The following is an 11,943-nucleotide window of genomic DNA, read 5'->3' as shown; positions in this document are numbered from 1 at the left end:
CAATTCCTCACCCACCGGACAGTCCACCCATCAAATCCATACCTCTCCAGTTTAGAGAGAAGGATGCTGTGGGGGACCGTGTCAAAGGCCTTACAGAAGTCCAGATAGACGACATCTGTAGCCCTTCCCATGTCCACTGATGTAGTCACTCCATCATAGAAGGCCACTAGGTTAGTCAGGCAGGACCTAGATATAAGGAACAAATTTTTTATGCTGAGGGTGGTGAAGCACTGGCCCAGGTTGCCCAGAGAGGTGGTGGATGCCCCATCCCTGGAAACATTCACGGTCACGTTGGACGGGGCTCTGAGCAACCTGATCTAGTTGAAGATGTCCCTGCCCACGGCAGGGGGGTTGGACTAGATGACCTTTAGAGGTCCCTTCCAACCCAAAACTATTCTATGATTCTATGACTTGCCCTTGTCCTCTTGCCTACCCATTTTGGAGTCTTCTGCCACACCCTGCTCAAGAACCAGTCAGTGTTATGAACTTCAGTCATGGTTTAATGATCTTGGTATATCCTTTTGCCCTGATACACACTAGTGCAGGATATAGGTACATGAAAGTTGTGAATTAACTTATCATCAATGTGTGCTGTCCCTTACTTGCAGCTAAAGCAGCAGCTGTTCCCAAGGCAAAAGCAGTTCCTCCAGCCAAGAAGGCAGAGAGCAGCAGCGAGGACTCCAGTGATGATTCAGACTTGGAGGAGGAGAAGAAGCCAGCAAAGGTCAGCTTTCCTTTCCAGCCTCTTTAATGCATGTTTGACAGTGATGGATAATAGTAAATTTGACCAGCAGAATTCTCTCTGAAATTGGGCTCGCTTCTCCTAAACTATCAAGTCCCTAGACTGCTGCAGGTGCAACGTAAGAAGACATTTCTGTAGTGGACGGTGCACCATTTGGACTGGTCCGGTGCAGAATTAATTTCATGTCCAGCACCCACTTTGTTTCATATCCAAGTCTGCTCCTTGTTTTATCCTAAGACTGCCAGGGCTTACTTTTTTGCAGGGGAAGATTTATTTACATTTGCTAAAATAAATTTGATCTTTTTCTACATATATGTGTATATATAAAAAGAGAATCTTCTCTTTCCTTTTTCTTGCTGCAATCATGGTCTTGAGAAGTGAGGGGGAGGAAGAATGATGTCAGTGTACGCTAGAGGAGACCAACCAGAGTTGCCCAGTCAGTATTTTCAGTCTTCAAACTAGTGTGATCTGGAGAAGGAAGAGAACAGTGCCAGCCCCAGAGCTGCCCCATTTTGAGGAGGCAGAACTGGAGGCTGAGGTGCAAAGGAAGTCTCCCATGGGCTGCTGGGGGGTTTCCCAGAGCAAAATTGTTATCCAGGGATTTTCAGGCCCTAACCATTAGGCAGAGTGGTGTTTCCAAGACAAAATGGTAACCTCTGTGAAAGATAGCTGTTTATATTCTCTGTACATGTGTCCCACTTATTACCCTCTTTTTCTTTTCATGGCTGCAAGGGCTAATCAGTTTTCCTTCCTGTTGTTTAGAAAGGTGCAAAACCCGTGGTGAAGCCAGCTGGAACCAAAATCCAGCCTCAGAAGAAAGCAGAGAGTTCCAGTTCTGACTCGAGCAGCTCAGATGAGGAAGCACCAAAGAAACAGCCACCAAAAACAGCGACACCTAAATCGGGTACCTCTTGTTGTGTATCATGAGTCAAAGTGCAAAACCAAAAAAGCCAGGGGAGGAGTGACGGGGGCTGTACCTACATGCAAAGGCATATGTATTAACATAGCAGTCTGAAAATCTGCTGTCACTGCCATTTGCACTCCAGTCCAGCCTGCTTCTGACATGAAGGAGGTGTAGAACTGATTGCAAATAAAATATCTGGTCCCAAATGCTGTTGCATAAGTAGCTGTAATCAGCAACCTTAACTGCTTAAGTTGTGCTTTTGCCAGTGTCTTCCCCTCAAAGAGCAGAGAAGATCTTTACTTAGTGTTTAGTCCTGGAGCTTCCGATGAGCTAGAACGGACAGTTTTCTGAAAACTTTCTCTAAGCTTGCGGTAGGATAAAACAACAGTTTTGCAGTACTGCCTTAATCTGCCCTATTGGCTTCTTGTGGTTCTTCCTCTCTACGATACTTCATGCTGAATGTAATTACCCCTCATCTACCATAGCATATTTTCTGATGTCCCTTTTTGCTTATCTCAAAAGGAAGTAAAGCTGCCCAGGCAGCCACCAAGGTGGTCAATGGAAAAGCAGCAAGCAGTAGCAGCAGCGAAGATTCGGATGAGGAAAAGGCTGCACCGAAGAAGGTAAATGGGACCATAAAGAACTTCATGAACACTGTAAAAGTCTAGTAAGGCTGGGTGTATCTATCTTGCAGGGACTGTGAAATATATAGACAAAGGTACAGACTACACAGATGCTGAGCACAGCATTTGTGGCTCTTATACATCCTTCTCCTTTATACAGTAGGATTATGTGTTCTAGCACCTCTCCATGCACTGGCTTTCTTCCCTAATACCTCCTTGCTGCTTCCTCTGCTCCTTCCTTTTACAGGAAAACATCTCACTGTGTCATAACCATATTGTAGTCTCCATTATATATTCACTTTTGCATGACTCTTTTGTGCTTAGCTATCTGTAACTTTGAGCTTTCCACTAGGGAGTGTTTAAAAATGTTTTCTGCAACACAAAAATAATCGTAGTTGTGTTTAATCAAGTGGCAGTTGCTACAATTTCAGTCAGTTCTGTGCTCTTTAGTCAGAGGAGCTCCTCACTAGGGATTCATGCAGCAGAAAACAACAGCAGAGTGGCCGGAAAGACCATGATGCTCATGTGTTTCCTAAAATTTGCATTTAAGAATCTTCATTAATCTTTCTCCCTTTGTCTTCAAAATTTGCTCTCTTAAGTGAGGTGTAGAGTTAAACAAGATCCACATCCAGCTGTCCCCACAAGATTTCTGTAACTTCTTTTTTAATGTGTATTTCTTCCCTTCTTGTGATAAGGCTGTTCCCAAGAAATCACCTCTGCCGAAACCTGCAGCCACTCAAGCATGTCCAGGGAAAACCAAACGTGCCAAGGAAAGTTCCAGTAGTGAGGACTCATCTGACAGCTCAGACGATGAAAAGCCACCTGCAAAACAAAAGCCAAAGTCTGGTAAGTACTAAATACCATTGCTGCTATGTGGGAGGATTCTCTCTGCTAGTCCCGCTGTTCCGGGAGAAGCGTGTGCAGGGCACAGGCAAGTCTCGCTGCACACAAGGTTCCAGGTAGTGCTGGTGGTGATACTGTGAACCAGAAATACAGCAGCTCTTTTCATATGTGCTGTTGGGGCTAAGCTTACAATTCAGCTCCTGCCTGAGCAAGGAATGGGGAGTGAGAGAGACTGTGACAGACTCTGCTTGGTTTGCTGCATGTCTTCTATTCAAGTAGCCTTTAAATACATTCTTCTTGCAGGCTTCCTGTCTGCCAGGATTTGGGAAGTAATTTGTCAGTGGTTTGGTTATTCTGTAACAGCAGCAATTTAAGCTTTTTTAGGTTTTTTGTGAAGTATCCAGGGCTGTTCAGTTGCAATCCAGCTGATGGGCTAAATGGCCTCTGTTCAATATAGTATAGCGCTTCCAGGATTCCAGGAGAGAGCTGATGTGAGTGGAGGATCAAGCATCGAAACTCAGTCTGATTCTCTAACCAGAGGATTTGAGAAGGCAGTAAATGAAAACAATCAACAATTGATACTTCTATTTGTTTTTTTCTGAAAAAGTTTGGCAACACAAGCTCCCATTCTTCTAAAAGTGCGGAGAACTTCTGCGGAGATGGTTGGGTCAGCTGAACCCCAAGAGGAGAGTTAAACTCAAAGTAGAAACAGGAGGTAGCAGTGGGATGGGTGTAGTCTTTCAAATTATAAGCTAGTATCTTTGATTGCGGCTACAGAAGGGGAATAAATGGAAACAAATAGCAGAAGTGCTTTATTCTAACTAGAACGAACATCGTGTGCTGCTCGCATTATTATACGGGCATTTGGATGCTGTGTCTCTCTTCATAGGTCAGTACAGCGCTGTACCACCTCCTCAAGCTACGCAGACAAAGAAAGGCCTTGCCAAGGCTCCTGCAAAAAAGGCTGAGAGCAGTGACTCTTCAGACAGTAGTGATGAGGCAGAGCAGGTGCCCCCAAAGGGAGGAGCAGGTATGTTGTGAGGAGAGGAGGCTGCAGAGGAACTACTACATGGTGCGGACAATGTTTTGGCTATGTCTTGGTTTCCTTGAAAAAGCCATTTGACTTTGGTCTGTGTTGCTGTTTGCTTCTGTGGAAGCCTCTGAGTAATTTGAAGGCGTCCCAAACAACGCTGTGTACAACCTGTGGATCCAAACTGTGTGCAGGTTGGATTACTTTGCATGTGTTGGTTTGAAAAGTTACCAGGATCTAGTTTAGCGGGAATAAGCCAGGCCCATCACTGCAGCCGGCCAGGTCCTTGCTTGGCTTCTGATGTGCTGGCTGAATGGCTGGTGCGCTGAGAAGGGAGCTTTTTCACTTCTGGAAAGGTTTGGATCTTGGGACAAAGGCTTGGTGTGGATGTGGCCTGTTAATTTTAAACTTGCTTTTGCAGGCAAAGCAGTAGTAGCTAAAACAATCCCTGGCCCCCAAAACAAAGCTGTGACTACCAAGAAGGCTGAATCCAGTTCTGACAGTGACTCAGGTAATTCAAGAAACAAAGTTTTGAATCTTTTGTGTTAACGTTTTTATTGGCCAGGTTGCTGTATAGTGGTGTATCTGCTAAGATCCTTAGCGTATGAGCTTGAAAGGTTTGCAGTCTCCATAACTAACAAGATGTGAAATTGAAAAACAGCAGTCTGCTATGCACAGTGGAGTCTGACCATGAGACACCAATGAGACCACTGGCAAGTGCAGAAAGGTCTGCGTGTTGCTGGATGGAAAGGATGGGGCATCATGTGTATCAGGTTTCTCCAGGAAGGTTAATGGTTACGCTTTTTGAGGATCTGTGTCTTAAGATTTTTGGTTTCTGTTATCCCATTGTGTTTGGGAGAAGTTTCTGAAATAAAAATGTTATCGCCATACCAAGTTCAAAATAGACTCAGAAGATGCCTTCTCCTAATGTGACCCTAGAAATGGGAGCAGTGTGCTTTGTATCTTCTGTTGATCGGGTTTAAGGTTTGTAATGCTGTATTTCCCATGTAAGTTCCTTATGTGCTACATTTCCCCTCCCAGTTCAAGGTATATCTCAACATTTCTGGTGCCACGACAGGGACTGTGGGTGGCAGCTGCCCGTCTATCTGCAGACAGCTAGCACTAGACTGTGTGACACTTCAGCAAGTGGCAGGAGTTCTGTGTTTTCTGGTTTTGTTGCCTAGTTTCTCACAAACGGATACGGTTTTGATTATTGTTATTAAAGTGTTCAGAAATGTTGGAACAGATCAGGCTTAGCATTCCAGATTGCTGTGACACACAGTACAAAGGCATATTTGTACGCAGGAGCCTCCAGTCCATCCTCAGACTGCTGATAAACATATCTGATACAGGGAGTAGAAAGCTAAAATGAGATACTCTGCTGTTGCTGCCTCACTTTCCTTGCTTTGTCAATTTTATCTCCTAATTTCTTGCCTGTTCTTTCATCTTTACCACATAGCTTCTTTTCTCGATGTTTCTTCTCCCTGAGTTTGTTATGGTGATACCTGTACTTTCTCCAGTCCCTTATTCTGTACCTCTTCTCCTACATTATTCTCCAAATGTCTGCTTCCTTGTGCACGCATTAGTAAAGAACTTAAACTGCTTGTTTTCACTTCCTCCCAACAAAGAAGATACGTGGAAAGATGAATGCTGTCCCCTGACCATTCAAATGTTCATCAAATGCTGCTTATTGCCAGTTTCCTAGTTGGCTCAGCCTTGGGCCACAACCCATTTTGCTTTTCACTTCCCCATGAGTTATATACATGTTATTACTAAAGTAACTTGCACCAGAAGGTTATTAACTTCAAGAACATCCTTTTTTTTTGTTCAGATTCTAGCTCTGAAGATGACAAGAAGAAGGTAGGGAGTAAGCTCCCAGCTAAACAACCTGTGATAAAGAATACTTCCAAACCAGCAAAAGTAGCTGTCAAGCCTGGACAAGCAAAGAAAGATTCCAGTTCCTCCTCAGACAGCTCAGGTATTGGGGTAGGAGAAAAGGAGAATTTCCACGTGCGTGTTGTGCTTGCTCAGACCTGTGTGTCACGACCCTTCTAGGCAGGGTACGAGGGTGCAGTTGGACAGGAATATCCATTGCAGTGTTGTTTCAAGCAGCTAATGAAGTGCGCTGTGTATCAACATTGAATCTGTATGGTAGCCTCATGTTGAAGGAATGGGGCTTAGCCTTGATTATTCTTTTCCTTTCCATTCTAGATTCTGATAGCTCTGACAAGAAGGCCCCTGTGAAACCCACAACTAAAGCAGCAACCCCTGCAACAAAGAAGTCACAAGCTGCCACAAAGAAAGCACAAAGTAGCTCTGATTCAGATAGCAGCTCCAGCAGCTCTGAGGAAGAAAAGAAGAAGAAAGGCACTCCGGCTAAATTAGCTGGCAAAGTGGGTAAGCCAGCGTCCAAGCCTCCTACCCCAGCTCCCAAAGCAGGCACTTCTGACTCTGATAGCTCAAGCAGTGAGGAAGAAAAAAAGAAGCCAGCGGTGAAACCAGCCACCAAATCTACAGGGGCAGCAAAAGCAACTGTGGGGAAGAAGGCAGCTGCTTCTAGTAGTAGTAGCAGCTCATCTGATAGTTCCAGCGAAGAGGATGAGAAGCCCAAAAAGGCAGGGAAAGGAGCACAGAACAATTCCAAGACCACTGCCTCCACAGAGAAAGCAAAAGCATCCAAACCAGCAGCAAACAACCTGAAGTCTAAGCCAGCTGGTGGCAGCAGTAGCAGTAGCGAAAGCAGCTCTGAAGAAGAGACTGGAAAAGTCAATGGAGGTATTACCTACAGTCCGGGAAGTGCGTCTGTCGGGCAATGTTACTGAGCTAAGCATGAATGGGAGCCTTTCCTAAACAATATTCAGTCTAATCTCTATGTGCTATTAGATTATGCCGTCTGGTGCAGTACTGAGAGGGAAGGGCTAGTTTTTAATTCGGTGTGATCCTTTTTGTCTGTATTGCATATCTGCTGGCAGTGGAATTTGTGGTAACATGAAGTACATTTCTGTACAGTTGTTGCCAGTTGCCACCTGTGCATGCACAAGTTGTTAGTGACAGCAAGGCAGACTGCTGGAGGACCTTGCCTGTGTTGAGTGGGACACCGTAGATGATGCCCCGATGCACAATCTCGATCTTTATCCCTCCAGGAGGAAAACAGCTTTGAGTGCACTAGTGATGTGTGCAAGTGCATACTGTGTGACTCCAAGAACTGGCAAATTTTAGCCAACAGAATTTTCTCAAGTGCACTAAAACATTAATATAGAGGTACCCTATTCCACAAAATTATCCATTAGGATAGGATGGCAAAATCCTTGCTGACCCAGAATGGCTATTAGTGTCCGTTATAGCAGTCTGGTTTCTGGGTGAGGTAATGCAGGGACTGATTCTCACACCTGTGTCAACACTGGGTTTGCTTTCTGGGGGAGAGATGCCATTACTTTTCCCAACGCTGCAGTTAGTCCCTTTGAAGTTTTACTGCTGTACATCTAACAGGCACTATCAGGAAGAAGCAGAAGAGGGAAGATGTTCAGGAGCCAGAGACACCACACAGTAAAAAGGCAAAGATCAAAGCCAAAACACCACACACAGTTCCCAAGGTGAAACAGGTGAGTGAGGGTGGACTGTGGTGACTGGTGGGAGAGGCATCTCTGCCTCCTGAACAGGTAGGCTTCTTCTGGGGGGAGGTTGGGCCCACAGGATTATTTGTATTTTTGCTCCCTCCTCAAGCACTTGAACCTCGTCTGGAGAACCCTAGGGAGTGCACGTATGTGCATAATATTATTCTGGCAAAGGTTGATTGGTTATGCTTGCATAGGACCTGAGCTGCCTGATCTGAAGAAGGGAAAGAATTATGAATCTGAGAAACACTTAAAGATTGAGGTGACCTGAACAGGGCTCCATATTTGCAGGGCGAGGAGGGAAGGAGGTTGTCGCTAAAGCAATATCATGCATGTGTCCGCACTTAATGTAGCTTGTTTTCTTTCTCTTTAACAGCCAGCATCTCCATTCCGCCGCGTAAGGGAAGAAGAGATTGAGCTGGATGCCCGTGTTGCTGATAACTCATTTGAAGCAAAGGTAGGGCTAGGTAGTGCCCAGAGTGGTAACACTGGGCCTCTGCAAATACACCTCAGCAGAGCAGCCTTGGTGTGCTTCTGGGCAGGCTTTTTGGTGGGAACTTTTTCCACCAGGAGGTGCTGTTAGGAAGTGTGTGAGCTCTGGCAGGAGGTGCGTGGGAGAGTGGTGTCAGCTCCAGTGTTAATGTACTGGTGTTTGCTGGGTAGGATGAAGTGCAAAGCACTGCCTTTACTCTCTTGGGTACTGCCCTGAATTTCTTCTTCCTCTCCCTCTTCATCCCTCACAGAAAGGAGCAGCTGGTGACTGGGGTGAGAAGGCTAACAATATCCTGAAATTCACTAAAGGCAAATCTTTCCGCCATGAGAAGACAAAGAAAAAACGAGGCAGCTACCGTGGGGGCACTATATCGACCCAAGTCAATTCCGTCAAGTTTGAAAGTGACTGAGAATGTTTCCTTGGGAATTCATAAACCATCTGCTCACCAGAATGGCTTGGATGGATGGGCGTGTGGAGATTATGGATGTCAAGCCCGCCTGGAATGCTACCCCCCCCCCCAGCCCATTGCAGGGCAGGCAGCTCCAGCGTGGGGATGTGGGAGAATGGTTGGATGTTTCCCCCTTTTATTTCTAAATCTGGTCTAGGCCCCTAATTTGGAACCATCCTTGAGCTGGTGTCATTGGCACCACTAGGGTGACCTTCAAGAGTTAAATTTTCTACAGTCTTATTTTAAAAGGCTGGCAGTGATTTTTCATTTTGGTTTCCTGCCCATCTAGTAGAAGAAAGAGAAATCATTCTCCTGTGTCTTAACCTTCCACTTCTTTTTCAACTGGTTTAACTCAGATACCTGTGAAATGGCAAGTATTGTAACTTGCCTTTGGCTAGTTACTGTAAGAGCAACAACTGATTCGAACCCTCTGGCTGTAATCCCCACCCCCACCTGACATTTCAAGTTCACAGTTGCAGTGTGACAGGGTTCCTCTTTTCTGTTTCCTTCTTTTATGGCTTCACCTTGCAATAAATTCCTACCTGCCTCTTCCTTCCACTCCTGTTGAGGCCGCTAACCGGAATACTTGGAGAAGCAGAGTCTAAATGCAGCTTAGCAGCTGGGTAGCTGTATTGTTTGCAGTTGCAAGTTGGGGGCTGTTGTCAGAAGGGCCAAGGTCTGTAGCACTACTGTGGCACTCTTGATAACACTCTCATTGGGAATGTAGCTGTGGAGGGGAGATGTGCAGAAACTCTTGACTGCATGGAGGTTGTGAGGTTTGACTTGGTGGGAATGGGTAAGGAGGCAGAGGAGATAAAGGCCTCTTTTCTACCCAGTTCTGCTTTTTGCTGTGTTTTTGTTTCAGAGGCTCTGACCGCAGTGTGGCGTTACTCCGTGTTCTCTCTGAACGTAAAACGTGCCAGCTTACGCTTGCTCCCAGCAATGTGCCGTGCAGCTTGTTAGGAGTCGAGATGAATGTATCATTGATGCCTTAAGTTTCTTTTCTGGGTTGGATCGCTTGCTCTTTGAGCTGTTTTCCATCTGTTAAATCCCTCTCAAGAAGTAAAATGCCAGTTTCCCCATAGCACTAAGGCAAATAAAGCCTGGTGCTGTATGGTTTGAAGTGCTGGCTACAAGTACATGTTCGGTATGGGGACCCTCAAACAAGTTCAGTAACTTGCAGCCTAAACTGAGTTTTCATGAGCAACTGAGATAATATAATGGCTTACTGCTGTTGGCTTGCTTTCCCTCCAGATGTGTGACCGCCTCCTTATTTCTGGTGCAACTCACATCTGGTAGAAAATGGTTCCCCCAACTATTTTCCCCCATTAGGTGGGTTAAGTTAATTTTAGTTTGTGGAGCAGTCTGCTGAGCCCATAGTCGGTATGAATCGAACAGTGGTGGTGTGTGTTTGGGAAACGGGCAGTGGGCTGTGAGAACTGCTCACCCCGTCTCATGAAACTGCCAGCCACCGAGAGAGGTTACGCAGGGCCCGATTTCCATGTTTCCGTTCCCTCCCAACAGGGTGACGATGAGAAGTGCCCTGTTGTTACAGGAAGCTACATTTGTGTGCAAAGCAGTGTCACCTAATTGAGGGTTGGAAGAGTCTTGATGAGCCACCCCCATATACATGAGCTGCAACTTGTTCCGATGAGCATTTTTCAGGACTTCCCCTCTGGCTTGCACAATCACTCTGGTGCCTGGATTCTAGGCCACCGTGCCGAGGGGCCCAGGAGGCCGCGGTTATTGCAAGGAGTTAAAGGTTAGAGGCCAAAGGAAGGTGGGAAGAGAGTATTTTCTGCCGGGGGATTTGAACATCATCTTGCTTCGTGACTTGTCATTTGCCCTCTTTTTTTTTTTTTTCTGTTTATCAGGAACTTACATTTGGAACTTTTAAACTTTTTAAAAACTTCTATGTTTTGGGGGTATTTTAAGTGTGAGCACACAAATGTCTCGGAAAATAAAGATTGCTGCCTTTGTAATCGGAGTGGGTCTGATAGTTGAAGGTGTGGAATAGCGGGTGGGCAGAGGGAGGGTATCGGTGCTGGGGTAACGTAGCACTGTCTCTTGAAGTTGGATGGGTGAGTCTGACGACGCCTCTCTACAGCCAATTCTTGTCTCCTTAGTGACATACCCGTGTGCATGTAACAGGTCTTCAGAAGTGAAGGGTGGCCTGTGCAGCTGGCTGTCCAGTGACTCCGCAAGAAATTTGGAGAAAACGAGTGGAAGAATATTTACTTACACCAAGGCAAACTGAGGCTGCTCGAGTCCCTTCACACCAGAGTATCTTGTTACGTCTTGTCCGGCAGTGCTACCACATTAGCTGTACGGCAGCTGGCAGCGTAACTTACGTCGCAGCAGCCTATGGGAACAGGAAAAAATAGGCAAAACTGAAAAATGCTGCCTATACCTGGTTAAAAGTAGTCATTTCTGTGTCCCCTGCGATCTCTTCCTGCCCTGTGACCATGTGTGCAGGGAAAAGAAAGGTACTAATAGGCAGGGCCCGGTGAAGGTCTTGTGTGTTGTAATGCTTATTTTTACCCTTTGTGCGATGCCTACGTGGAAAGGTTGGGATGAACAGAGTCGCCGGGCGGATCGGGCTGTCGGCTGCTCTGTAACCAACGCTGCCTGCCACAGCCCTCCACCTCGAACGTGATGCTGTAGGAGAAGGCGCGATGCTGTCTGAAGTGTCAGCAGCAGATGCAATGCATGTCATTAGTCTCGCTGGAGATCAGCGCCTGACTGAGCAAGTGCTGGGGGAGGGGAGTGCTTTGTGAAACTCTCAAAGCTACATGCTCTTCCGTGTGCTTGACACTTAGGGAAAAACTGCTCCCTTCACAAGCTTTTGCAGCTGCCAGGCAGGCTCAACCTCCCCCTCTGCTGCCGCCCTGGTGTAAAGGAAACACCTCGTGGAGCACTTAGGCCTAGTTTCTCTGTGCATCGCTGCTGCGGGTTCAGCTGTGGTTAATGCTGGAACTGGACTAACAGGACATCCCTCTCTGGCGCGTGCGGTACCTCATCGGGTGCCCTGGGACGCTGTCCCTAGCCTCCTAATTCCCCTGTGCGCCATCCTTTCCATTTCGCTGTCCTGACTAATGCGCGCGCAGCCCCCCTGTTCCCCTCGTCACGCACAGCCCGCAGAGGGGGTCCTGGCCCTGTTGAGCGTCCGAGTAGGGTCCAGCACCGGTCACCGGAGGGCTGCTTTAGGCACCTCTTTGATACATTGGCCCGGCGGGAGACACAAGC

The 11,943-nt window shown here is 46.6% G+C and overlaps 1 protein-coding gene across 1 annotated transcript in view; it reads left to right on the top strand.

Moving 5' to 3' along the window:
* NOLC1 (nucleolar and coiled-body phosphoprotein 1) overlaps nt 1-10,676 on the top strand; it is a 14,178-nt gene extending 3,502 nt beyond the window's left edge. Inside the window, exons 3-13 of the mRNA XM_009322475.1 lie at nt 609-724; nt 1,505-1,646; nt 2,169-2,269; nt 2,965-3,115; nt 4,002-4,142; nt 4,564-4,653; nt 5,974-6,120; nt 6,354-6,917; nt 7,632-7,744; nt 8,133-8,213; nt 8,500-10,676. Coding sequence (XP_009320750.1) covers nt 609-724; nt 1,505-1,646; nt 2,169-2,269; nt 2,965-3,115; nt 4,002-4,142; nt 4,564-4,653; nt 5,974-6,120; nt 6,354-6,917; nt 7,632-7,744; nt 8,133-8,213; nt 8,500-8,658 — 1,805 coding nt within the window. The 3' untranslated portion in view covers nt 8,659-10,676. The remainder of the gene's footprint in view (nt 1-608; nt 725-1,504; nt 1,647-2,168; nt 2,270-2,964; nt 3,116-4,001; nt 4,143-4,563; nt 4,654-5,973; nt 6,121-6,353; nt 6,918-7,631; nt 7,745-8,132; nt 8,214-8,499) is intronic.
* The last annotated feature ends 1,267 nt before the right edge of the window (nt 10,677-11,943 follow it).

Source organism: Pygoscelis adeliae, unplaced genomic scaffold (assembly GCF_000699105.1).
Source record: "Pygoscelis adeliae isolate BGI_AS28 unplaced genomic scaffold, ASM69910v1 Scaffold244, whole genome shotgun sequence".
Lineage (NCBI taxonomy): Eukaryota > Metazoa > Chordata > Aves > Sphenisciformes > Spheniscidae > Pygoscelis > Pygoscelis adeliae.
Note: the sequence above shows the minus strand (reverse complement) of the source record. Positions and strands in the feature narration are given on the sequence as shown.